Genomic DNA, 25334 nt, shown 5'->3' on the forward strand with positions numbered 1-25334 from the left:
TGGCGGGCTGGAAAAGCGCAAAAAAGGAAACGGAAATTGAAAATCTGAAGCTTTTGGAGAGCGAGTGAGCTGTGAATCCTATTTCAAGTGCAATCTTCAGTCGCAGGTTGAAAGTAATTCAATAGTTGGCGGCTCTGCGTGGGCTTTGGATTCCGCCCATCCAAGTCCTCGTCCCCGTCCACCATCCCTTTGCCGGTGCCGAGGATTCCCGTCCTAAAGCTGGATCCTGCTGCTCCTGGCATTGAATGGCAATCGAGAGTGGCACGTAATGCCAACAATTGCACACCAATGCAAACACAGACGATGGGGCTGGAATAGAACGGAGGATAGTGGTAGGGATTGTAATGCGCCCGGGGGGAGGGAAGTGTGGGGTTTAGGGGGGTTGGGAAAATGAGGGGCCAGCTCATTGGTTGCATGTTGCACATTGCACGTTGCACGTGTGTAGATAACGTTTACTGTTGCGGCAGCAGCTGCTTAGGGCTTAGGTGGCTCCTACTGCTCAACCACTCAACCCGCCAGCGCCCCTTAGCCCCTCCCCCCCTTCAAGGACCCTACCGCCGCCCATGCGTACACGAAATTCATTTATGTGCACGCAAATCCCTAATCCCTAGTTTTTGCTGCCCGTTTGTCTCCTGCCTCCGGAATCCGCAATCCTCGAAGCGAGGATGCGACACCGACAACGATGCCGACAACATTTGCGGAAATGACTTTTGAGCGGTTCCTCCACGGCATCTGCCACCGACACTGCCACAGTCGTCGCTCTTACCGCTTCCCCTACAGAGAAAGAAATATCTGAATATAATAGCACTGTGCAATATTTTTAGGGTTTTGGACTGTAACTGCAGTTTGGATTTCTGATCGAAACGATCTAAGCCAATAAGCCCATTTCTAGCTTAGCAAGCGGTTGAATATACAAGCGATTTAAAGTTATCAAGTCCTAAGAGTCGAATGAAATTGTATTGGCATTTGTTCAGGGTTATCGGAGGTATGGACCTAAGGATTATAAATGCTGAACAACGTTAATGAGAAAAGTCGAGCTTAAAAATTACAGACAAAAGCAGATTCTTTTTATTATATTTTAATAACAAATGCTATATTTTATCTACATTTTTATATTTACTGTTTTAATCAAATTTAATAACTGGTTGTTATTTAAAATTAAATTAATATATGGCAAATTTTAAACCTGTTTCTATACATTTTCTTTCTGTGCACCCATTTCCCCGGTTTGCCCTTTGAAAACCCTCGCTGTCCCAGTCCGGGCTTAGTAACAAAATTAAAGTTGCGCCTGCCACCAGTTCGTCGTCGCTGGCTCGCTCGTGCATCCTGCATCCTTTTCGGCGGATGGTTGATGGCTTCTGGCTGTCCTTGCTGTGCTGACTCCCCAGGTTCCCCAGGTCCCCAGGCTGTCCCCGAACTCCTCACCTCACGCACCTGGCGACGCATCATCCACCGCCACCGCCTGCGCCCGACACAAGATTGATGTAGCATTCATTTGATGCGGATTAGTATTTTATAGCTGCACTTCACTGCCACGTGGGGCAGTCGAAGCACAAAAAGCGAGCGGATCCGGCACTGTTCCTGCTTCGATTTTCTTCTTAGCCATGTCCCGTTCTTTGTCACCCTTTCTTTTTGATAGGGTATGCAGTTTATGTTATTCCTCAATACATGCATTTATTAGTTTCTTTCTGGACACACATACCATTATTTAATTTACCTAATAAAATCAAGTTAAAATTCCGAGAAAGTTTCAAATTTATCTAAGGGATAAATCAATAAAATCTCATTGGCAACTTTAAAGTTATATAATTGGAAACCAAAAATATATTAAAATATGGCAATAAGCTTGAAGGCCGAGAGAACCACAGATTCTTAAGGGTAGTGGAGTGTTCGGCCTTTGAAGACAGGTTTAACCCCCGAACCCCTGCTGTTTCTGTTTCGCATTTTTTGTTGTTCCCGCATTCTTTGCAATTGATTGCTGCCCCCCTTCGCCCACGTCCATGTTTCGTTTGTGTGTGCGTGTCTTGCCCCCTCTGATTGGGGTCAGCTATTGACAGGGACGTAGAGGCAGGGGGGTGGCATGGTGGTTGTGCCCCGGGCCGTTTTTGTTGTTGTTTAGCTGCTAAGTTGCTTACTTGATTTGTAGCACAAATTCAATTCAATTGGCTCGCACTTTGGTAATCAATAGCATCTGACCCCAGGATTTGATTTCACTCGGCAACAAAGTTTCCAATACAAATCCAAGTGTTATACATATAACACCCGGCTTTTGTTATGAAATTGCTTTGTAGCTCAATAGAAGAACATTGGATTTGATTCTTAGCAATAAGCTAAGTATTCTTGAAGAATGAAAATGAAACGCAAAATTGAATCAATAGTACAAAAGTTGAGATTTTCAAGAAAACCTTTTTTATTGTGTTTAAAAAATAAGTTTTAAAATATATTTGTTCCAACCATTTACAATGATTTATTAAGAAATAATGAGATATTATTCACAATTAAACCCTTCAAATCTAATCGAATCTTCTGGATGTTTAATATCAGTAGAAAACCCTTAGTATCAGAGGCTGGCTAACATTTTGCTTTAAGTTTAATTACTCAATTTAAAAGCGTAATTTTTCTCAGTGGCTTCGGACCGTCAATCATCTTGTTGGACAGTGTAAATCGTTTGCTGCCTGCTCGGTTTGATTTGTGGACTGTGTGTGGGTGGGGATCTGAGAGGTGGCTTTCTAAGGCATAACCGCAGGATAGATGGAATGCGAAGCTAAGTCTGCTGCCGTCGGCCGACGTAGTCGTTGCTGCAGCAGCAGCAGCAGCGCTGCAAATTAATTAATTTTGACGAGACCAAGGAAATGGCAACCATTTTTCCTGACTGACTGCCTGTCTGCCTTGAAGCCCTGATGCCCGAGCATCAGCGTCAGCGGCAGCTTTGGCAAATATAAATTGTGTGCCCGGGTATGCAAAGGCCAGGCCGTGCCACGCCCCCCTCAACTAACAGCCCCCTTCGATGGCTGCTGATGATGGGTGTGAGTGTAATTACTTGCACACCTGTCGACAGCTACACACATTTACTCACTCATTTAATGGAGAGGCAGGCGGGGCAAGAAGTTACACAGGTCCAAAAAAAGTGATATTTGTCTATCTATCTATTTTTTTTACTTTCTCTGTATAACAAACAAAAACTTTAAAATAAATTGCTAAAATACGAAATGTTAAAATATTATTCCCTTTTTAAGAGTTTTTCCTCTACGAACTAAACATTTTTAAATAATGTAATGTTATACTTGATCCTTTTTCGGTTAAAATATATATTTCATCTGATCAATTTTCTAATTATTAATCAACACTAATTAAATGCATTTTTCAATACTATTTATTTTCTTATTTATTGGTGTAGTCTGCAGAATCTATGAAAGTTTGATTTCGTTATTCAGTATGACAAAATAAATTATTTTTCTGCCAGCCATAACAGATGTGCCAGTTCGACACCCACCGTTCTCACTCGATTTTAAACTACAACTTTGGTTTATTTTTCTCTGTGCAAAAAACAGTAGGAGAAGTTAGTTGTGGACCCAGCTGGCGGGTTAAAGTAATTTCGACCGCTCTACGAAGCCATTACAAGTCGCCGACTGGCAACTGCCACAATTGCAAATGATTTTCACTTTCAGATCGAAATGAATACTCCACTAGTCGGAGGAGTTGGCGCCCCTGCACATCCCTAGACAGCCTCCCATTGGAGACGGAGGGCATAAATTTCCTGGCCGCACAGACATATACACAGGTATATTTAGACACACCTCCACATCCTGCCACCCATGTGGGTATGGGTGTTCGGGGGCTTGAAGGTAGCGCTAAATGTTACCGCTCTGCCTGATAAATGACCCTTGAACACCTTTAAGTCTTCGCCCGTTTCCCTCGCAATCCCAGAGCCAAAAACTTTGGCCTGACCGCCCTCGAGGCATATAAATTGAAAGCTATTTATCATACACATGCCACATACACTTTCACCGGGGGAAAGTGAGCTGTGTGCGACTGTGTGTGTGCGTGCGTATGTTAACTAAGTTTCTGGTTGCGCTTGGTTAGGCCCGGGATTCGTTCACGATTCGTCTCAGAGAATAATTCCGGAGCAGCGAAGAAACACGGAATGAAAAACGGGAGCAACGGAATTGATCAGTTGGATTATTCCCATTAAAAGGGAAAAGGGTTAGACGCAAAGTTACTGTGTAGGGTTGTTTGGAATGAGAGAGAGAGTTGGTTCCTAAAAATTTTAACCACTGAAGTTAAAAAGTTAGAGAGAAGAGCAGTCCCAAAAATATTTATAATTTAAAATTTCAAAAAATTTGTATTCCATTTAAAACATCTATAAGCACAAACATTTTTAGTGACTTTTTTCTGGTAACCATAATGGATTGGCTTTCTGTTTATCTCTTGTCATCAAAGCCACTGCCAATAATCCATTTTGATCACGTTTATTTTAAAGATAAATCCCCATTTGGTCGCATTCTGCACGACGAAACCTTGATACCCCACTTCATCATGGGCATGTCAGAAACAAAAGCCCAAAAACACTTATTACCTCCAAATGGGGACGCTTCATTTCCGGCCACACTTCAAGCTAGATGCGGCTGAAGGATTTCTTTCTGGGCCTGGGCTCCTTTTTCATTCTCATTCGCATTTTCCTTTTCATTTTCATTTTTATTTTTGGGTTTCGCCCGGCTGTTTTTTATACTTCTTGTTTTTTTTATTAACTCAAGCATTTCACTGTACATTTAATGCAACACTGAGCCGCATAAATTGCCACTGGCCTCGGCTCGTTTCTTGGCATGCGCCAGCTGCTCCAGCTCCTCCTTCCGCTCCTCATCCCGCAAACGCCCCCTCCCAATCTCTATTAGTCTCATATGTGCCATAAAAAATTCGTATAATCGTAGAAAGCCTGCTGCTCCTCCTCTGTCTCCATTGCTGTCGCTTGTCGTTTGTCTCGCTGGTGAATCCGCATCCGCAGAAATCGTTTTCGTCTGCCATCCGCTCGAAATGGCAGCTGGATGCAATCCAAGGCCATTGTTTTCCATAGTTAGCCACTGCCATTGCCGCCTGTGGTGCACCAGAAATAAACATGATGGCACAGTACAACAATTCTGGTATTACTGGCTCTGATAAGTTAATAAAATGTGAATTGAGAGTCAAAAAGTTGTTCTATCTATTTTTAGATGTTTCAACGATAGTTTTAAGCTTTGTAAAAAAATAAAGGAAACTGAAATATTAAAAATAATTTGGATAATAATTTAATAACTCCTAATGTTAATTTCCTAAATCTAATTTTATTGGTATAATATACAGTGAAATATTTCCAAGTAATCTTATTTTAATTTGATAATCTTTTAACCAACACTCTTAAGAAATTTTAAATTTAAAATATTCAGATTTCCATATATATTTTACCAGCTACTAAAACAGAATGAAAATTTTAAATTCAGATACCAAATAATGTAACTTGTAATAATTTATGAATCTATTTATGTATAAAAAATATGACATCGTTTAAATAAAAATGACAAAAAAAAATGTTTTAAAAATTTAATGAACATTTTTCTGTTGCATTAGCTGCCTGAGGATATATGAAGGCAACGAGTTCTGCAACTCAAGTGCTTCGATCATATTGTGACAATTTCTGAACTCATTTAAAAGTCACTTCCAGGCCATTACTTGTGTATGTCCTGATCCCTATTCCCTTGGCGCTTCCTTCAGCAGTGAGCCTCTCAAGCTCCCAGGCTTAACTTCTTAGCCCAAACTCCTTGGAGTCTCGAATGTTTCCGGCATCAGTTGGCAAACTTCAAACTGCATTCGCACAGCAGGACCTTTTCGCCCGACCAAAAATACCAGAAATGGCAAGCACAACAAATGACAACAGATTTACGGCTACAAAGTCTAATTAGCGATAAAGACTCCTCTAATATTTGTCACTTGAGACCGAAAAATGGCAGTAGCAATTGCGGTAGGGCTTCTGGGAGTTGGCATTGGGTCGGGGAAATCCGCGCCGCAAAACGCTGCCAAATTGCAGCTGGAAGTTGTTGTTTTTCCCGCTGGCAGCCAAAGCAGATTTTCCCATTTTGTTTATGAAAAACGAAGATAACACAACGGCGGGGGGCGGAAGGTGGAAAATTCAGGCTCTACTTGGGCCAAAAATTTCCATAGACATAGACGAAGGCGGCGTCGGAGGCGACGGTTTTTCCAGCCACGGATTAATTGCAAAAGGTGAGTTCTCACACAGGGAAAGCCTGAGTTTTCCCCGCCCACCGAGAGGCTTGCGGGGTTGGCCATTAGGCAAAAGGTGGGCGGGGCCAACTCAACTCATTTGGCATTTCGAGTGCTTTTTGACTGGTTTTATTGTTGTTTTGGTTTTCGGTTTGCCTTCGGTCTGGCTGCCAACAGCGATAAAATAAAATACACAGCAAACGAGCGAAACTCCCAACAAACAAACAAGCAAACTCGGTCTGAAACAGCAGGAGATTATTTTTGGTCTACATCCAAAAAGTCGTTGGCCATAAAAACTTAACGCTTTTGCCATTTTGACCACAAAATGATGCATTATCCCCAGTTACGATAACTTCCCGGGCACAACCTGAGCCTGATTAGCTCAATTTGACACTAGGGACAGTCTTAAAACAAACTATTGGTACTTTATCTACTTCGATATTATGGGTAGGGGACTTGGGAAACAAAAACAAAAAGAAAAACGGTTCGAAGAAAACTCATTTGCTTACTTGGCCTTATTGAAATTTTATGCAAAAACTCAAAGTCGAATGAAAACTCACGTCATGACTGGGCAATAATTTGTTGTCCTGCCCTGCTTTTCCTCCTTTTCCGGGGTCCTGCGGAAAATGTTCATCTAATATTGCCATGGGCCCTCGTGCAATTGCCGTTTCAAAATTTATTTCACTTTGCACAGTCAAATGAAAATGAGAAAATCGGGAAATCACTGGACAAAAGTCGAATATTGTTTACCCTCACAGGGGAGATTTAGTGGATATTGTTTAAAGTGTTACCTAAGACCCTTTTCGGGGCTCGTCCCTAATAAAAGCTTTTGGACATATTTTTTCAAACAATTACATGTACGTAAAAAATATTTTCAGTATTGAAAATTTGAATTTCATTTTTAATTAATTTGCCTCCTCCTTGAAACTTCCTATTTATTATTTCACTTCCTTAATGAAGAACCTAGTTAAATTTATTTAAATTTCTTAGGCATGAAAACTTATTCTTAGCAAGTCAAATTTTACAAAAAAAATCTATTCAATATTTTCTATAGACTTTTTCTTTTATCCCTTGCTACTTTGCTTTTTGCCATAATCATAATTTCCTGTGTAAAGTTTTTCTTACTCAAGTGCTTGATTTTTATTCAATAATCTCCTCCACACTTTAGTCTGTAGCCACTTCACTTTACTGTGTTATTCTTTATCAGCTTCTTATGGTATTCATAAGACTCTTCTCCGAGGATGTACCATATAATAAAGAACCAAAACACTAAGAGAGAGAGGAACAGGGAAAAAACGAGCTCGCGTAACAATGAAATTGATACTTTTTTAAATGGAGGAAACTGCGGGGGATTTTCCAAGGGCGGGAGGAGGTGGCCTGATGCTGGTGGGGGGTTCTGGGGGGTGGCTTATGCCTCAAGAGCTGTTTGCTCGTCAAGTGGGGGGCCGAGTGATGAGAGGGTTTGGGGGTGGGAATCATGTGGTACGTGCTGGGAATGCGTGAGAGATTTTTATTTGCGGGGCTATCGATACACTCCCGAAAAAAACAACCGAAAATAAAGCAGAAGCACACACAGATAAATATGTATGTATTCAAAAAACAAATGGAAAATGTAATGATTATTTGCTTAGCTAATGCCGCACAAAGTGGACCGAAGTGAGCTATGATCTGTGGCCACTTTTCCACTGGCCTCCCCAAATATTGCGCATACGCCCCGTGGCACATTTGATTGCTCGGCATCAATATTTTCATCCCCATCCTGTTGCTCCTATTTTTCAGCTTAGCAAATTAGCAGATGTGCAAAATTTGCATATTTGTTGCTTTCATTCGGGCCAGAGATCTGTCGCTTTCTCCGCTTCTCTGTTTCCCAGCTTTTCCAGAGCAGTTCTCCGTTGGCATTTCTCTTCCACTGGCTGGCATTTGTTTACCATTTCGATTTGGCACAATTTGTCACTGGCAGGCTGTCATCTTATGGCTTGTTAGTTGGGTTTGTTTGCCTGTTTGCCCAGCCAGCTTATGGACACCAACAAGTGCCCGGGTCGACTTTAAAGGATCTCTCGCCGGCTTTCGGGCTCCCAGGCTCAGGCTCTCTGTCTCCGTTTCTGTCTGTGTCCCTGTCTCATCTCTGACTGATATGTGGCAGGCTTTGTCGCTGTCGTTTCCCCGGCCCGTTTTCTCCTCGCACTTTGTGCAGAGGGAGAAATATCTACAATAATTAGAGGAATATCACTTGTGAAACTCGAATTTTTTTATAGTTTTTATATACATACATGGTTGACATTAGTATGTTTAAATAAATATGAGTATTTTGAAATGTCCATTCAGATAGAACTGTTGGATTACTAGTTTAGCTGTGTGAAATATATAAATTGCTTATTGATTTTTATAAAATAAATTAAATAAATGAAACTCAAGCAAATCAAAGCATTTCTGAAAAATACGAATGTAATTTAATAATTTTAGAATCGAAACAAAAGAAGACTATTGAATTTTGATAGATAGTTGTTATCAGCGGTTCATTTTCAAATTGTTTTTGGAGGACATGCCTTTACTCAAAAGTTCCGTTCAAGTGACTTTAGGCTTCGTTAATTTTTGGAAATTCAGGATCAGCCTACATGACTGCTCGTTTTTTCTCCGTGCACGTGTGTATGTGAGCGACGTTGCCTTGTCCTCGACGCCGTCGTTTTTGTTTACACAGTTGGTAATGCTGTTGTTCCTGCCGCTCCTGCAACTCCCATCCTTGGACCCACTTCCCATTTCCCATTCCACATTTCCCCATCCACTCAGCTGGTCAACGTGTGGCTGCTTATTGTTGCCTTCCTCCTCCAGTTCGCCACCCTGCCTCTCCGGTTAAGTGTCAATTTGATGCTGCTGCTTTTTCATGTTTCATGTTGCCACCACTTCTGGGCTCTGTTCAGTTCTGTTTGCCATAAGTGCCACACATTTTGTATAGCAAGTTAAGCCACTAATGAGGCGGCCACCTGCCGCTGCCAATGCCAATCAACTGGGCAAGCAGCCAGCGAGTGTAAACACAAAACTAAATTGCTTGGTAATTAGTATGAAAAATTGCGTGTAACAACAAAAAATAAAGCCCAGTGAGGGAAAATCCGGTTGGAAAATGAAATGAAAGGTGGTAAAGAGGATGTTATCTCGTTATGGAATAGTCTAAGCTTCAAGATATAAAGAGCTCTCAACGAATTTGGTACATTGATACTTGACACCTGTCTGGAAAATCAATTAAATTGATCAGGTTTAGAAACTATTATTGCGATACAAACATTAAACAGAATATTAGTATTCCAATCATGGCTTTAATTTGTGCTAATTAAATTCATACATATCAATTCATAAATGTTAATCAATTGCATATTATTTAGGCTTTCATACGTCACATTAAAATTAATTTGATTTTAATTTGAAATATAATTGATGTCTAAAGTTAATGTATATGTATAAATAAAATTAAAATAGCATCAAAAGATTGGGAATTACATTTCCAAAATAATAATATTAGAGTACAGTTAATGTAAATGGTTGGTTCTGTATTTTAGTCATAAAATTGCATGGTAAATATTAAACTTGTGTTCTGTCACCATTCTTATATAATTTTGTATAATTATTTCTTATAATTCTTATAACTTATACTTATACTTATAACTATTTCGATTTATTTATTGTATTAAATTAAGATTTTTGTGGCAACAATGACTTAATTCTAGGACCAAATTAAAAATTTCAAAAAGACATCTGCCAGGATTTCAACTCTATTATTTTCTACTGCCCTTCGGACGAATTTATTTCTTGATTATCCGCTCGGTGGAATGTCAAATTTGTAACCTCTAATCTGTCCCTCATCAACATTTCAACAGCTGAAATGTGATTGGAGAAATCTATGCCGACTTGGGGCCAAAGCGACCTAAGAGATTCAATTATTGCCGGGCCTTCTTGAGGTCGACCCTCCGCAGCCCTTTCGCTGCATTCCAAGTTTTTGGGATAAGCTCGAGCACACTTTCTGCTCGGCCCTGCCACGAAACCCACTTCAATTTTTAATGAATCCAATTTCGGGCTGCTGTTCTGGCTGAGCTGCTGTGCGTTTTCTTTTTTTTTTTATTCCGTTTTTTGTTGCTTTGCATTAATTTCATAATTTTCTGCTATTAATTATAATAGAATTTTTCAGTCCGTCTCCGTTGCCGGGGCGCCAAAAGTTTTTCCAACGTTTCGTTTGCTTCAGTTCGGTTCGGTTTCGTTTCGTGCGCTCGCTTGCCGTTATTATTATTATTATTATCGGCCACCATCATATGCCCGTAATTAAAACTTATTTCGGGGTTTTTGTGTAGCCAACAAACCAAGAACTTAACTCGCCTTACCCTTGGCAATCAGCGGTAGAGATTTCCTCGGATGGATGGGGCTGCCTTTCTGGGGTGAGTCGATAGGAGGGGGTGCCAACACTTTAATACGTCGAAATCTTGGACGCACGTTCTTAAGTAATGGATTCAATTATAAAGTTAAAATCCTCGGCGGCTTTCCTGCTCCCCCTGCTCCTCCTGTTCCCCCGCCCATGGGGGCTGCGTCATCGCCATCGCGGCGGCAATCCAACTGGAAATGATTCGCATAAATTCACAATAATTTATAAGGAAATCCTTTAGAGCTCCCCCATCTTTCCGGGCACCGCCTCCTTTTGGCCCGATAGTCGCATTTTGGTTTATTGCGTCGAACGCTTGACCCTTTTGTTCCTCTATCCCCATCATCCTTATTGACTCTGTCTCTCTATATAGAAAATATATCATTGAGCAGTGAGAGAAACATATTTCTTACGTAAAAAATATTTTCACATAAAATAAATAGGAAAAACTGTTTTAAAAGAAACTTATTAAGGGCCGGTTTCTCGAGTGCCGGCTAACATTTCTCGAACAGATAAAGTCCCTGCTAAGGCATTTTGGCTTTCTCGAGCATAAATGTGAGAGCTAACTTTGACAGGGACTCGGAGTCCCTGTTAAGCGTTTTCGACTCGATAGAATGACAGCTGATTTCCCAAAGCCAACTATGAAGAAGAAACGAAATCACAGCTGACTTTTCCTTTAAATTATACCCAAACAGCTGATGAAATAATCAAAGCATGCCATTTTTGCGCTTCACAGCACAATTCTGTGCGTTAACAGCACTCTGTAATTGTTTCTCGTTCAGATAAATTAAAGCAGTCGAGAAAGCGGATTTGCTTTTACGAACAGTTTATCTGGTATTTAAGTTTTTCGAACAGATAGCTATCAGGGACTTTGACAGGGACTCGAGAAACCGGCCCTAAGCCATTCATTATTATCAGAACCTTTTTGTTTTGTATCATATGAACGTAGTTTTACAACGAACATATACCTTTTTAAAAAGGACTTCAGGAATATTTTGAAAGTATATTACTATATTCGTTTTTATAATTGGCTGAGTTTTTATTATTTAAAAGAAAAAATATTTTTTAAATCAAAAATGTTATCTAAAAAATATGAAAAGGGTCAATAAGGGAAAGTTGAACAGCTAATTTTTTTCCAGTGATTGAGTGAGTGGTGGCATATCTATCTACATACTTCACCTGACTTTGGTCATCCTTTTGCCCTTCTCCTGGCTGTTACTTTTTAATTTGCTTTCAGTGATTTCCACGACGATTTACCTTGACTGTTGGAAATTTATTCCACTTGGCTGCATTGGCAACAAAAAAGTCCGAGCGCAGAGACGGAATAGGAAACGAGCTGGGACTTTGCATTCAGTGAGAGACCGAGACCGAGAACGAGAAGGAGACCTTTCATCCTGCTTCGGTTCGTCCTGAAGCCGCACTTTCCCAAATCAATTGATTCGTATGCGTTCACAGTCGTCCTCGTCGTCGCAGTCGTCGCATATCCTGCGTGGAGGAGAACTTAAACCCCCCCCAGGACCATCTTGACCCTTTTTGTGCTTGACTTCTCGGCTCTTGTCTGGATCTTTGTCTCTTCTGGCCCCCTTTTGTGCGCAGTTGTTTACGTGGTGGGCGTTTTGTGGCCAGGGCTGGACATTAGCATGCTTTTGATGCTGCCCTGGGTCCTGGACCCTGTGTCGTGAAGAGATAAGAACAGCCCCCTGAAAAACCCAGCCCACTATCCTTCTGCTCCGAAAGTTTTGGCTTTGTGTGCGTGGAAAGTTTTCACCGCCTTTTGTTTAACCAGCGCTTCTTCAACTTGCCTACTTTATGGCCTTTGTTTTCCATCAAGTTTGGACTTTGATTTTTGACATTCTGTTTAGTTTGGAGTTTACCTACCTTGCGTCGGTGACCCATTGTCCGTATTTAAATGACTTGACCCGAAACAAAGGCGGATCCAGATACGGAACACTCGTCCTCTTACCCCGGCCATTCATCAATCATTTGGTGCGTTGATTTTAATTTGTGCGCCTCAACTTTGAACGCAGCTCACATAAATTATTCAAAGTTGCCGACTCAGCCAGTTTCCCCCCAAAAATCTCCAATATCCAATGCAATTATGGTAAGTGCCGTTTGCAAGTTATAGCAATCCATAAGTCTATGACTTGCCATTGCCATAAATCGCAGCAACTTGGGCAAACATTCTACGTAGATCAGGTGAAAATGTTGACGCTTGTAAACAAGTTTTCCATTCTTGAGCCATTGAGTAGGGTTATGGGATTTTGCGTGGGCGAAGGATTTCGCAGAGGGTATGGGAAAGTTTTTGCCATATATTTATCTATCCGAAATCAGAGAGCTTACTTTCATATGCATGAAGATGTTTACCGCGAAAGTTTCAAAAGGGGCTTGAGAGTCCTCTAAGCATATCATAATTAAAACAGTTGCTCCTTATACGGGCCCAGATTAGGTGAAGAGATCAAAGTGGGTCTTATCTCTGTGTAATTGTTTAATGGAGTTTCGAGCTTGGAAATGCCAGGTCTGAAAGTGTTTCAATTAGTTTTCTATTGTTATGTTTGTAATTAAAGAAGGTTTTGAATTATTTTAGGAGATCAAAGTGGGTTATTGTGGATCCATTTTAACCACAAATGATAGTGTTACAGCATTTGATTTTCTTATTGTTTTCTTAAAAATGTTGTGTTTAAGGTTATTTATTTTATACAGCTGTATACATTTTAGATAGTTCTATCATAGCTAAAAGAGTTCAAGTTTTAATGCTAATTATGAACACTCGTCTAACTAACAAGAATCGTGCGCCTTTTAATAATTTAAAATGAAAATCCATGAAAAGCCAGGCATTTATTTTAAAAATTTCCTAGAGCATCGGACATTCGCTCTTTTTGATTTCTCGCCCGGGCAACTTGTCCAAATATTATTATTTACGGCTTAGGGCGAAGAGCAAACAGCGACAACTGTTACCCGTAGCCCTCGGGGGCTCAGCCTTAACCCCTTAAAGCCGGCGTAATTCACTAAGCGAAAGGCAGGCCTTCGAGGGCGGTGATTCCGAGGGGGTCAAAGGGGGACTGGAACGGAACGTGCGTTGTCTTGTCGCAAAGTTTTTAAGACTTGCTTGACCGACCTTTGTCAAAAGTTGTTGGAGCGCATGAAAAATGATGCTACGACCGGGATGTGTTACAACAGGCCCTACTGCTCCCATCGTCCCGTCTCTCTCCATCCCTATAGCCCCGTCTTTTTCTGACTCGTTCTGTGTATGCCAGTCTTCCAGTGAATTGCCATCTCGTTTGCTGTTCAGACAAAATAGCAATTTGCGTTTTCCAACAAAACGATACGCTGGGCGAAAAAAGGATTGCAAACCGTTCTGTTTTAATATGTTATGAAATCAATAAAAGCTTTTAAATTAACTAAGTAGCTAAAAAAGTAGCAAATGTGCTATTATAATAGAATTTTCATGTTGCATAAATGCCATTTAAAAATGTATTTCCTTATCTATTTATATAAAAGTCCAAGAGGGTTACAAAAAATAATTTATTTTATTTTGCATAAATACTTGTTTAATAAAAACAAAATTCAGATGGAATATTTAGAGATAAAGAAATTAAAGTTTTAATTTTTTCTCTCAGTGTGGGTCAGGGCAGAGCTAAACCGAACGGAACAGAAGCTGAGCTTTAGTTTTTGTTGCTCTGGCTGCCAGTTGCCTCAGTTCGCCTCACAATTGATTGAAATCCCTTTGCGCACACCTTTTTCACTCATTCTGTTTTTTGTTGCTGTTTTGCTGCTCTGTAGTTTTCCCCCATTTTCCAAGGCCCCCTGCCGCCCCCCGCGGCCCCTAAGCTCACCGCAGAGAGCACACAACTTCCGCTTTCTTTGGCAAAAACAATAGAAAGCACATAAATTTATGGTTTCAGCATTGTGCTTTTGACAACATGTGCGGTGGCCTATTGGGGACCTTTAGGGGCTGGGTGGCGGCGAGGGGTTAAGGGCTGCCAGGACGTTAAGGGGTTAATATGCCTGCAACCGCAAAACGGATTGCCTTGGGCGGAATGGTTGGGGGCCAAAGAGTTTTCTTATAAATAATCCCACTAAATGGATTCGGGATAAATTTGCTTGCGGAGTGTGTTTGTGTGTGCCTGCTTGAACTAATTACCTGCAAATCCATTTTCTTTTCCAGATTGAACCTATTTTGTTTATCGCTTATTGTTTTCTGCCAAACCCATACCCAGAATGCAACAATCAAAATTTCCACTTTTGCGTTAGCATGGTGTGGTAACTTTAATGTTTTTGGCATTTTCTTGCAGCTGTTTCGCTCTGCGGTCCCGCACCCTCTCACTCTCACTCGCACACGCTTTCCTCTTCAAAATTTATGTTTGCTGGCTATGAAAATGAAATGACTGTGGTAAACATTTTAATTAAATCCAAGTTTGGCTTTTGGCCCGTTACAATATATTTCGCTCTTGTCGCTGCTCCTTTCCTTTCCCTCCTTTCATCGCCCCTCCGTTTTTGTTATGTGTATTTTATTTTATTTTTATTTTTTCCCAGCCGTTGGGTAGCAAATAAATTTTAATTTTATTTTTATTTTGCCGCGTTTTAATTTGTTGACCATTTCCTTTTTTCCCTGCTGTTTTTTTTCCACCAGTTTTTTGCTTCTTCACATTTACACATTTATTTTGTTTGCCAGCTTTTCTATTGGCCATGTTGGTTTTGGGAGCGGGGGCGTGGCAGGAGGCGGGTTCTGGCCGGTCAAGTGACAGTTGGCACTGAGCTCTGCAAAAAGTGTGGGGAAAGGGGGCTAAGCGTGGAATGCAGACGAGCTCGCAAATATGAAATGCAAAACAAACTTTGCAGCTGTCACTCAAAACTGAACGTCGCATTGGATGACAGAAAGGGGGGCTTCAAAACAGAAGGGGGATGGTGCACTGTGAGAAACGGCGAAGGGTTAATTGGGCGGAAAGGTATGGCCCGTGTCTGAAATTTTGTGTGCGCCAAAAGTGGGATAGAGCACACTGATTGACACGTTGATGATGACTTCATTTTGGCATTTCACCGGGAATCTGGTTTTAGCGAGGAGTGTCATGTGTAAATCAAAAATAAATCGGAGCTCTTATGAAAGATGGTTGTTCGCAAATTGTAGTTTATTGGGTGAACCCATAATTAGAACTTAAAAGTAATATACTAAAATACTTACATTTTTTATAAGTGAAGAATACAAATACATTAAGTTATGAATCTTAGAAACGTAAACTAAATAATACGTTTTTAATCATATATCATATTTATTACTTATTAAATACCTCAATTAATAAGTTTTGAGTTAAATCGACTTAAGGAAAGTTGTTTTTAGTTAGATGTGGCAGTTATAACTTCATGAGCGACCAAAACGAATGAACTGCGAATTCTCTTTTCCGGTAACCCACTCAATCACAGCCATGGGGCAGGGTGACTCCAACTGGTTTATTTACACCTCAACTTCAACTAATGGCCAAGTCATGCCGTAGAATAGTGTCACCTGCCCCCCGCCGCCGGCGACTCTTCGCCCAAGGACATTGAGGGGCAATTGCCCATTAAATTTTAAAGTGTAGCATACTTTGCAGCGCCACATACGCAACGAACGTAACGAAATGGAACGCAACCCTTTGGCTGCCCCATCAATTTGCATGCCGCACACGCACACACACACTCGGTCCCGCTTTCCCGTTTTCCATCTACCATATACCATTTTCCACATCCACATGCCACTCGAACCGCTGCGCCAGTTGCTGTTGTTATTTATGGTTCCAAAACTGTCATAAGCAAACAAATTGTTTTTTATTGTTCATAATTATTGTGCATACTTATGTAAATCACGCGACGAGCTTCGCGTTTTGCGTTGCATTGCCCCCACTTGACTGTCTGCCAGTGTTTGTGGACCCGTCCGCACCCCTACCACCCATTTTCCACCCCATTTCCATACCCCTTTCTCTACCCACATTATTCATACACTCGTAAAAAACGTTGCCTAGGTTGGGAATTTGTAAAGTTAATGTTATTGAGTAACATTTTTTGAAATTAGCTATAGATGTCGACGTCTTAAAAATGCACTATTTCATAAGCGATGAATAAAATAGGTATAATAGGTATTTCTTTATTCAAACATCGGATAAGGATAAAAAATTAAAGGAACTTGAGATCTATTTGCAAATAGCTGACCTAAGACATATTTCTTACTATCCACAAAAAGTTAAAATATATATAAAATATTGTTGCTTGTTACTTCAGTTTTTTTCGATATTTTTGGTTTAAGTGTGGCTTTTTGCATCGACACAAGGCGCAACTAGTTGCTCTAGCTTTGTTTTTGGTGCGTGTGTGCTTGCGGGGCTGCGATTTCTGGAACGGCGTAGTGGTGCGGCGGTGGTGCTGGTGATGGTGGTGTGGGTGCTTCTGGTTCCCTGGTGCGATTTCTCGCACCACATTTATGGCCGGAGCGTCTTGGCCACGCGGCGTGAGCGGCAAAATCGTTTGTTTTATTGAATTTTTATTGTAGTTTGAATTTATGACGCCAGCGTCGACACTCGACTGGATTAGGGTTCCTCCGACAGCAGCCGACGGGCGAGAGATGACTTTATCGGTTTTATTTTGCTTGTTTTTGCTGCATTAAATCGCAGCCAACGAGCCTTGGTATCTGTCGTGCGGCTCCTTCCCCATTCCGTTCCCCGTTTGTCTGGCAATTTTGTTGAAATAACTTCAGTGTTGCGTTTGTGTGCGTACGTGCCGCTGAAGTGCTTCCACCCGGACGGAGTCCTGCTCCCATCCCCTATTTCCCAGTCCGGAATCGCATCCTCCGGCCGGAGTCAGAGTCAGATTAGCTCGCAAAACCGCAGACAACAGCTGCCGCTGGCAACCAAAGCAGCGAGTCTGAAGTGGTCTGTGTACTTTGTGTGTGTTTACAGTCAAAGAAATATTTAAAACCTTTAAACTTGAAAAATTCAAAAGTGTATAGTTTGTGAAAAATTCTTGACCGTTCTTAGGTATTTTTAGACAATTTTAAAACTTGAAAAAATGAATCAATAATTTAAAAAAAATTATACCTTGACATATTTGAGGTAAAACTTAATTACAACTAATAAAATTTGTATGGATCGTATCCTTAAAATATGAAAGAAACTTATCTGTTTTAAAATCTAATCTTAAAATCTTAAATTACATAATTTAACATATTTTATTAGAGTGTATCCTGCGAGTATGCATGTGAATAATGTCCAGTTGCGTATGCAAAGGGTGTGGAATCGGGGTATTCGGGGGAGACCCTCTGTTGGCAGGGAGAAGAAGTTTTTGCGACCCCAACCAGCTTGTTTATTTGGGCATCACGCGAAATTCGTTTTTCTCCCTTTTATTTTTTGTTTTCGGTTTACTTTTATTAAGCGCATAACAAAATTAGTAACTTTGGCGTCGTGATTTTGATGGCCGCACTTGAGTGTAACCCCAAGACATTCCATAAACCTGCTTTGATTGATTATTCACTGCATTTGTTTATCTTTCTTTCAGAGAGCTTACGCGATTATTTTGGACGATACGGTGATATCTCAGAGGCTATGGTCATGAAGGATCCCACGACGCGCAGATCCAGGTGAGCTATATATAAAGGGTGGATGTTCTGAAACATTTTAAAGAATTTTCCTGGGTAAATACAGAGAATTTGGAATGGAATACTTGAAGAATAGAGATGGAAGATTTTGTTGTTCAAAAAAGAAAATGTAAAAAAAATAATTTATTTCTCCATTTACTATATTTTAATTACATTTATTGAAGGGATTTTTATTGCAAATCTCCTTGGTTTCTCTTTAATATCTTTTTCTAGGCCATTTAGATACTGCCTTTGATTTATGAATCAAAAAGCTCTTCCTCATTCTACCCGAATTGATTTCCGAATTCGAACTGATTTTAATTATTTCCTATTTTCGTGTACTAAATTTGTAACCCCGGCAACCTTTTACCTTTCTGTTGACCTCTCTATCACTCATCTGCCATCTTTGTTGCCGTTGTTGTTTATGGCCATGCACGGCTGCATCCATTTCCAAATTTGAACAGTTTGGTTAACCGCTAATTGGTTTTCATTTTCATTGATTTTATTTTTTTTCCTCTGTGTTACTCCTCTACCTATTACTCCGTTTTCCCTCCCCTGCCACCGTTTTCTGTGGACATGTGTGTGGGTATTTCTGTGTTGTGTATTTTTCCCGTAACGTTTGTCATTTGTTGCGGTTTCGATCAACTTTCAGTTGGCTGAGCGTGGCCAATACCCATGCCACCCCGACGTCCAATCCTGTACTTTGACCTTATTTAAAAATGCTTAACGTAAATTAGCTGGTTTTTGCGGACAGAATGAATAATGAGATGGCATTTAAACGAGTCAATTTCAATTTCAATATACACCAAATAAAATGTAAGACCATTCAGCGGCGGAAGTAATTATATACAGCCTTCTTACTCGAGAAATTAAGCTGTTTATTATGTTATATTTTATTAAAAAGTTTTTTTATTGGGATTTTAAGCGCTATTTTCAATTTTTCTTATCTTTTTTTTGTTAGGCAAATTAACTTTTATTGTGTATTTTATTTATAAGAATCCATTCCTATTTTCCACCTGCTCGTTATTCAAAACTTTTTATTTTCATTTTCTACAATGAAAGTTGAAGGCTGCCCAACTAGCAAGTGTTTATGTTCCGTTTTCTTTTTGCACTAATTAAGCGTTTTATGGGGCGCATACACAATGCGCGGAAGTCCCTTTTTTCTGGTATTTATACCCGTTACTCGTAGAGTAAAAGGGTATACTAGATTCGTGCAAAAGTATGTAACAGGTAGAAGGAAGCGTTTCCGACCCCATAAAGTATATATATTCTTGATCAGGATCACTAGCCGAGTCGATCTAGCCATGTCCGTCTGTCCGTCTGTCCGTCTGTCTGTCTGTCCGTCTGTCCGTATGAACGCTGAGATCTCGGAAACTATAGAAGCTAGAAGATTGGCATTTTGCATGCAGATTCTAGGAATTCCTACGCAGCGCAAGTTTGTTTCAAAATGGTGCCACGCCCCCTCTAACGCCCACCATCGCTTATATACGATTTTAAAAATTTTAATATTTTGGAAAAGTAAAAATGCAGTTTTATTGTGTTTATCAATACCTATCGAAATGTAGAAGAAATTTTTCAAATCGGACCATTCGTTAAAAAGTTATGCGTGATCAACGTTTTCTATCTCTATCTCCATCTCCCTCGCACTCCCTTTACCTGAGTAACGGGTATCTGATAGTCGGGGCACCCGACTATAACGTTCCCTCTTGTTTTTTATTCGCCCGGTTTAAACAACTCCTGCTGGAATTTGTCCAACGAAATATATCTTTGTTTTAATTGAATTTCATCTAATGTCAGTGGAGTGGCGGCGAAGCTTTCAGGTTAACAAGCGACGAAAGTTTATGCCACCTTCCTGCATTCCTCCTTCTACCTCTCTGCCCGGCTCTTTTCCACTCGCAGGATCAGGAGCCGTGTGTCCTTTCGCCTTTGTGCATGTCATGTTGGCTGGCAAAATTTTTATGAACTGCGTGCAGCTGAAGCTGGAGCAGTATCTCGTACTGCCAACAGTAAAACAGTTGGCACTTCGCCTCCCCACTTCCTCTTCGCACGCCCCCCCAACACGGTGAACAACCACCGACCCTGGGAAAAGTATCTTGAAGGGCGGCAGCTCGGGGTGGCAGGTGTTCTACCCTCTGGTAGTTGTAAATTCCGCAGCTCTATTTGTTGCCGTCGCCGTTGTGCTGCCTGATATCATCGTGTCAGGGATTTCTAGCAAAATTTAATAAAAACTTTATGTCGCTTAAAAGAATGTTTATGGAAATTTTTCACTTAAACTTGCGCAAAGTAATAAATGTAAACAGAATTCCTGAGAAGGTGCGACAACAAAATTCAAAACCGGAAGACTGGGAAGGATAAAGAGGACGAAAGGGTGCCCAGAGAGGAGCAACAAGCTGCACGCAAAGTTGCCGCAGCGAGAGTCAACAGTGTGGTTAATAAATATGCGCCCCAGTCCCGAAACAGGATACAAGGATACGCCGCTAGGATCAGCCATCAGCAGGCATTGCATACTTATAGGCCACCTCCGCTAACTGGCAACACGGCGAAAAAACGGGTTAACCAGGATAAGTAATAAAGATATGTCTACACATAGAAAACACGCTAGGATCAAATCGATATGCGCATGGTAAAGTTCTTGTATTAAAAATACTTATTGTTTTTACCATGTAAAACCGATTTCTCTCTCTGGGAAATTCTCTGAGCTCGAGAAAGAAAGCAATAAGCAGTTTGCGACTTAATAAACTTAAATAATTCTCCCAAATCGAAATAAACCGGGATATCGCTTAAAGTTACATGAGTGGGAGGGAGAAAGACACTTTAAAAATTAGAGCAGGCCTACTTAGAACCTCATAACATCAAATCGTTTTTTTAGGTTTCTGGTAGGGGTTTTATTATTATACAACCATTCTTAAGAGTTTTCTTATGATAGGTACAAAAATTGGACTTCTTAGTGATAATATTTACACATTAAATGTAATTTTAAAGCAGCTTAAATTTAAAGGCATTTCTGAAGATTGCTTAAATAGAATATTAATACATAAATAAAATATTTATTACAAATATTTTATCGCCTTTGAAAAATTTAGTCAGAGTTTCGATGCTTAATATATTGTTCATATTTTTGGGTAAATACAAATTAAATTCATTTCGTTCACTGTACTCATCCCTTTCCCTTTTGTACTTGTGTATTCCTGCGTTAGATAGATGCCCTGAGATATCTCACTTCAAATGAGATTGTATATTACAATAAAATGGAGTGAAGTACAAATTAGAAAACTTGCAAATAAATTTTAAGAGCACAAAATGAACAACAGTAGCAGAAGGAGGAAAAATTCCAAAAACAAAAAAAAAGGCAATAGCCGGGAAAACAAAATGAAAGCAAATGGCAAACAAAACACATTCACAGAAAAAAGAATGAGAGGGAAAATAGCGAAAAACTTTTGCAAGTTGAGCGGGAATTTTCTTGCGGGTGAGAAGACAAAGCGGGGTCGCTCAAGTGCAGCAACAATAAAAAATTGAGTAAAATGGGAAATGGCAGCGCCGGCTAAAGAAAACTCAGCACCCGACCGCCCACCGCCCACCGCCTTCCCTCCTTCGCATAAGTAAATCCAAACAATTTATTGTTGTACTTTTAGCATTCTTCTTGTGCACGTTGTTGTTGCTGCTGCCATTGAAGCAAACATAAGCGACTTTTCAATGAGTTTCGAAAGTTATTGAAACATAAATTATATCGCACGGCGCACGCATGCCAAGAGCAGAAAGGTCCGCCCCCATTTTCCGTTTTCCGACCCCCGGAAAGCCCCCCGCGGAAAACACAACCACAGCTACAGCACACACAACACCCTTTTGTGTGCGTGTATTTGTGTGTGTGTGTTTGGCAATTAAGTTACATTTTTTTTCGCCGCCGCTTGTTAATGTTTTTCGGTTTTTATTTCGCGTTACACGCGCCAGCAGAAAATTTTCGCTTTTATTTATTTGCCGGACACACACGGCGAATGTTTACCTGAATCTGTATCGAATGAGAAATCGCATTTTCCACCCGCGCGCAATGTTGCATAATAAATTTAACGGGTTTTTAGATAAGAGCCGGGCCACCATACGTACATACTACCAGTTAACAAAAAAAATTGCATACAAAATACAAATAAAAAGCGGGCTGGTCCAAAGGGATAAGCAAAGTACAAAAAATGGTGGAAACATTTTGCAGAGCCATTAAATGTTTTGGCTTTGATAAACTTTGATAGAAGTTCGATTTCACAAGGCAAATTCTCGCGACATAACTCAATCGAAATGGCAACTCACTCCCCGCTGCCAAATGCGTTTTAAATGAGAATTGAGAAATATTTTCGGAATAAAAAACAAAACAACTTTTGAGAAGATTTAACAAAGACAAAGTGTTTGCTGCAAATGAAGATTAAGGGTTGATTAAAGCAATTTCACACAGGCGAAATGTTTTATTTCTGGCATTTAACGGCCTTTGATAATATGCACTTAATACTTGGGTAATCCCCCTGTTTTGTGCGCCGCATTTAATATCCTTGTAATAATTTATGTACAACTTCAAACTCGTATTTGTCTTGCTCTAACGCACACTCTCTCGGTGGACATAATTAACTCAATTTAATCACTTTGCCGAGCTCACAGCTTTAGTGCGCCACTTTATGTGTTTAGTGGGGTTTTTTTTTCGGATGGGGACTTTTCCTGTTTTCCGGCGACCTTCTGGCATTGACCACTCTGGAGTGGGGTGTTGGACTTTGGACCGATCTCACATATTCGGCCAAACGCGAATGGCAGCTGCGCTTTGCCCTTTTCATGTTAATTTCCAGCGTACAAAACCAAATGGCTTTATATTTTCCCCCATCCTCCCCCCCCTTTTCCACCCGCTGTTGCATATGTTGAGTGTCCAAGTGTGTGGGTGAGTGTGTGGGTAGCAATTTTTCATCATTAATTATGGCGTCGTCGGGCGAGTGTGAGTGTGCGGGAGAGTGTGTGTGCCAAACATCAGTCAGTTACAGGAGGCAAAAGACCATTAGGACATCCCAGTCATCGGCCAAGCTGGTTGAGATGTCACTCACACACGCACACGGCAAAAAATGGTGGAAAATACTCAAGATCGATTTAATACTTTCCATTTTCCAAAGGGTTTCCCTCTAGAAAGGTGTAAAAATGAAAGACCATGTATTGAAACGTTACTACTGATCAGTATATATCTTAATATTATATGTTTTAGCCCCAAATTAAATTAGTGATGTTTGACTGCTTTAATAAATGATGGCTTATAATGATTTCATAATTATAGAATTAAATAGAACGAAATGGAATTCGGATTACTGTTTCTAAAATACATTTGTAAGGAATTCGTGGAAAAATATTAGCTTTAATGAAAAAATATCCTTTATTTCCAGTGCACACACACTTGGATGCTGTCAACGCCAAGCCCACTCTTTCACTTTTCCCCGCCATTGTTACTGTTGATTATTTCATGCGCTTTCTCTGCCCGCGCATTTTTATGCGCATTTTATGTTTGTATTCGTTTGAAAAGAAAAACTCAGCCCCCCGAAAAAAAACGTGGAGAATAAAGGAAGGAATATTTTTATGATCCCCACAGACTCCCCTAATCACTCACTCCCTTGTAATTGCTTTGCGCACCGCACTCTTACATAATAATAATAAAATGAATTATAAAATAAAGTCACCTTTCTGCAGCGACTCGAGACTTTTTGTTAGCCAGCTGCCGCAGAATTTAATGTGGCAACGACACTCAAAAATTGACATTAGCAGCAGGCATACGACGAAACCATAAAAACATAACAAATGGCCGGCCATAATGTGTGTCCTTAAACTGTCACTAAATCGATAAATTTTCATAATGGCCAGGCCATTTAAATATTTAGCCGAAATGTTGGGGAAAAAACCCCTTTTCGGGGCTTCCAGCGCCACCGCCACCGCCTTGTTCTTGTGTCTGGATTAATAAAATTACCCAAGACCCACGCATAGATAGCGAAAATGGGGCGAGTGAGGGGCTCTGAGACGAGAGTGTGGGGGTGGGCGGGGTCGAGGTTATAGAGGGTTATAGGGGGTGGGGCTGTACATCAACGCAAGGGCACGCACACACACAACTCGAGGTGGACTCGACATCGTTGACGGGGTGGCGACATGGTCGTCTTAAATGTCTCCATGCCAGGCTTGAGTAGCCTCAGCGAGCTAGAAAGAAAAACAGGACAAAAAACAAGCAGACGGAAAAAAAACCGTATTACCTACCTTTTCCCATTTATATTACCAATTTACATGTTTTATTTTCAAAATGTCTTGAAGTTTGACTTTATCATGTAAATCAAATAATTAATTCATTCTGTAAAAACATTAATTTGTATAATAAATATTGAAATAATGCATAGTCTAAAATTATAAATAAAAGTCAAGACAAAAGCAAATGAATAAATATAAATGGAAATGCATTTCCATTGACGATAATAAATCGAAGTATCCCTGACCAATTTAGACAATATTTTTTCCGCCTGTAGGAGAGGGGTGGTGGGCTAAAGTAGACCGAGGGGGTGGGGATTGTGGGTGGCAAGAGGTTGCCACTCACGCAGGCCCAGTTAAGTGTGCGTGTTCAAGGATGCATTTTTGTGCCCAGGAAAACGACACGACACAAAACGAAACGAAACAAAGACAAAGGCATAAAAACGTGCAAAATGGGCGTGGGCGGCGCCTCTACTTTGTCCTTATCCCCAGCCCCAACCCCTGCATTCCCCGCCTCCTCTGACATCCCAATTTCGCTCCCCTCGAAAGAGCAGAGCCCTCCGCCCGGCCTGTGTAGGCTTATAAAGTGCGAGGCGAGCCAAGGCAGGAAGCCACTTGTGAAAGTTTCATGCACGCGGCCCCACTTCACACGACAGCAGTCAGCCAGGGACGGCGAAGGGGGTTCGGGGGTGCTGCCAAGGGGGGTTGGCTAAGGAAGAACACAAGAAATAAACGGATCGAATGGAAGATTCCATGCACTTCTAAGAAGGGAGGTAATTTAAACTGATTTTTGTATTGAACAATTGAACTTCTATGTCCAATTTACTGGAAAACCTTTTGGAA

The 25334-nt window shown here is 40.6% G+C and overlaps 1 protein-coding gene across 7 annotated transcripts in view; it reads left to right on the plus strand.

The window, feature by feature from the left end:
* The window catches only part of Rbp6 (RNA-binding protein 6), a 194505-nt gene that overhangs the window by 47115 nt on the left and 122056 nt on the right, over nt 1-25334 (plus strand). For all 7 annotated transcript variants that reach the window (XR_011418872.1, XM_044393782.2, XM_070216000.1 and 4 more), the window contains exon 4: nt 18170-18251. Coding sequence is in view for 6 of the 7 variants with exons in the window: in XM_044393782.2 (XP_044249717.1) it covers nt 18170-18251 (82 nt within the window). In the remaining variant the exon portion in view is untranslated. The remainder of the gene's footprint in view (nt 1-18169; nt 18252-25334) is intronic.

The sequence above is a fragment of the Drosophila takahashii genome, chromosome 3L (assembly GCF_030179915.1).
Source record: "Drosophila takahashii strain IR98-3 E-12201 chromosome 3L, DtakHiC1v2, whole genome shotgun sequence".
NCBI lineage: Eukaryota > Metazoa > Arthropoda > Insecta > Diptera > Drosophilidae > Drosophila > Drosophila takahashii.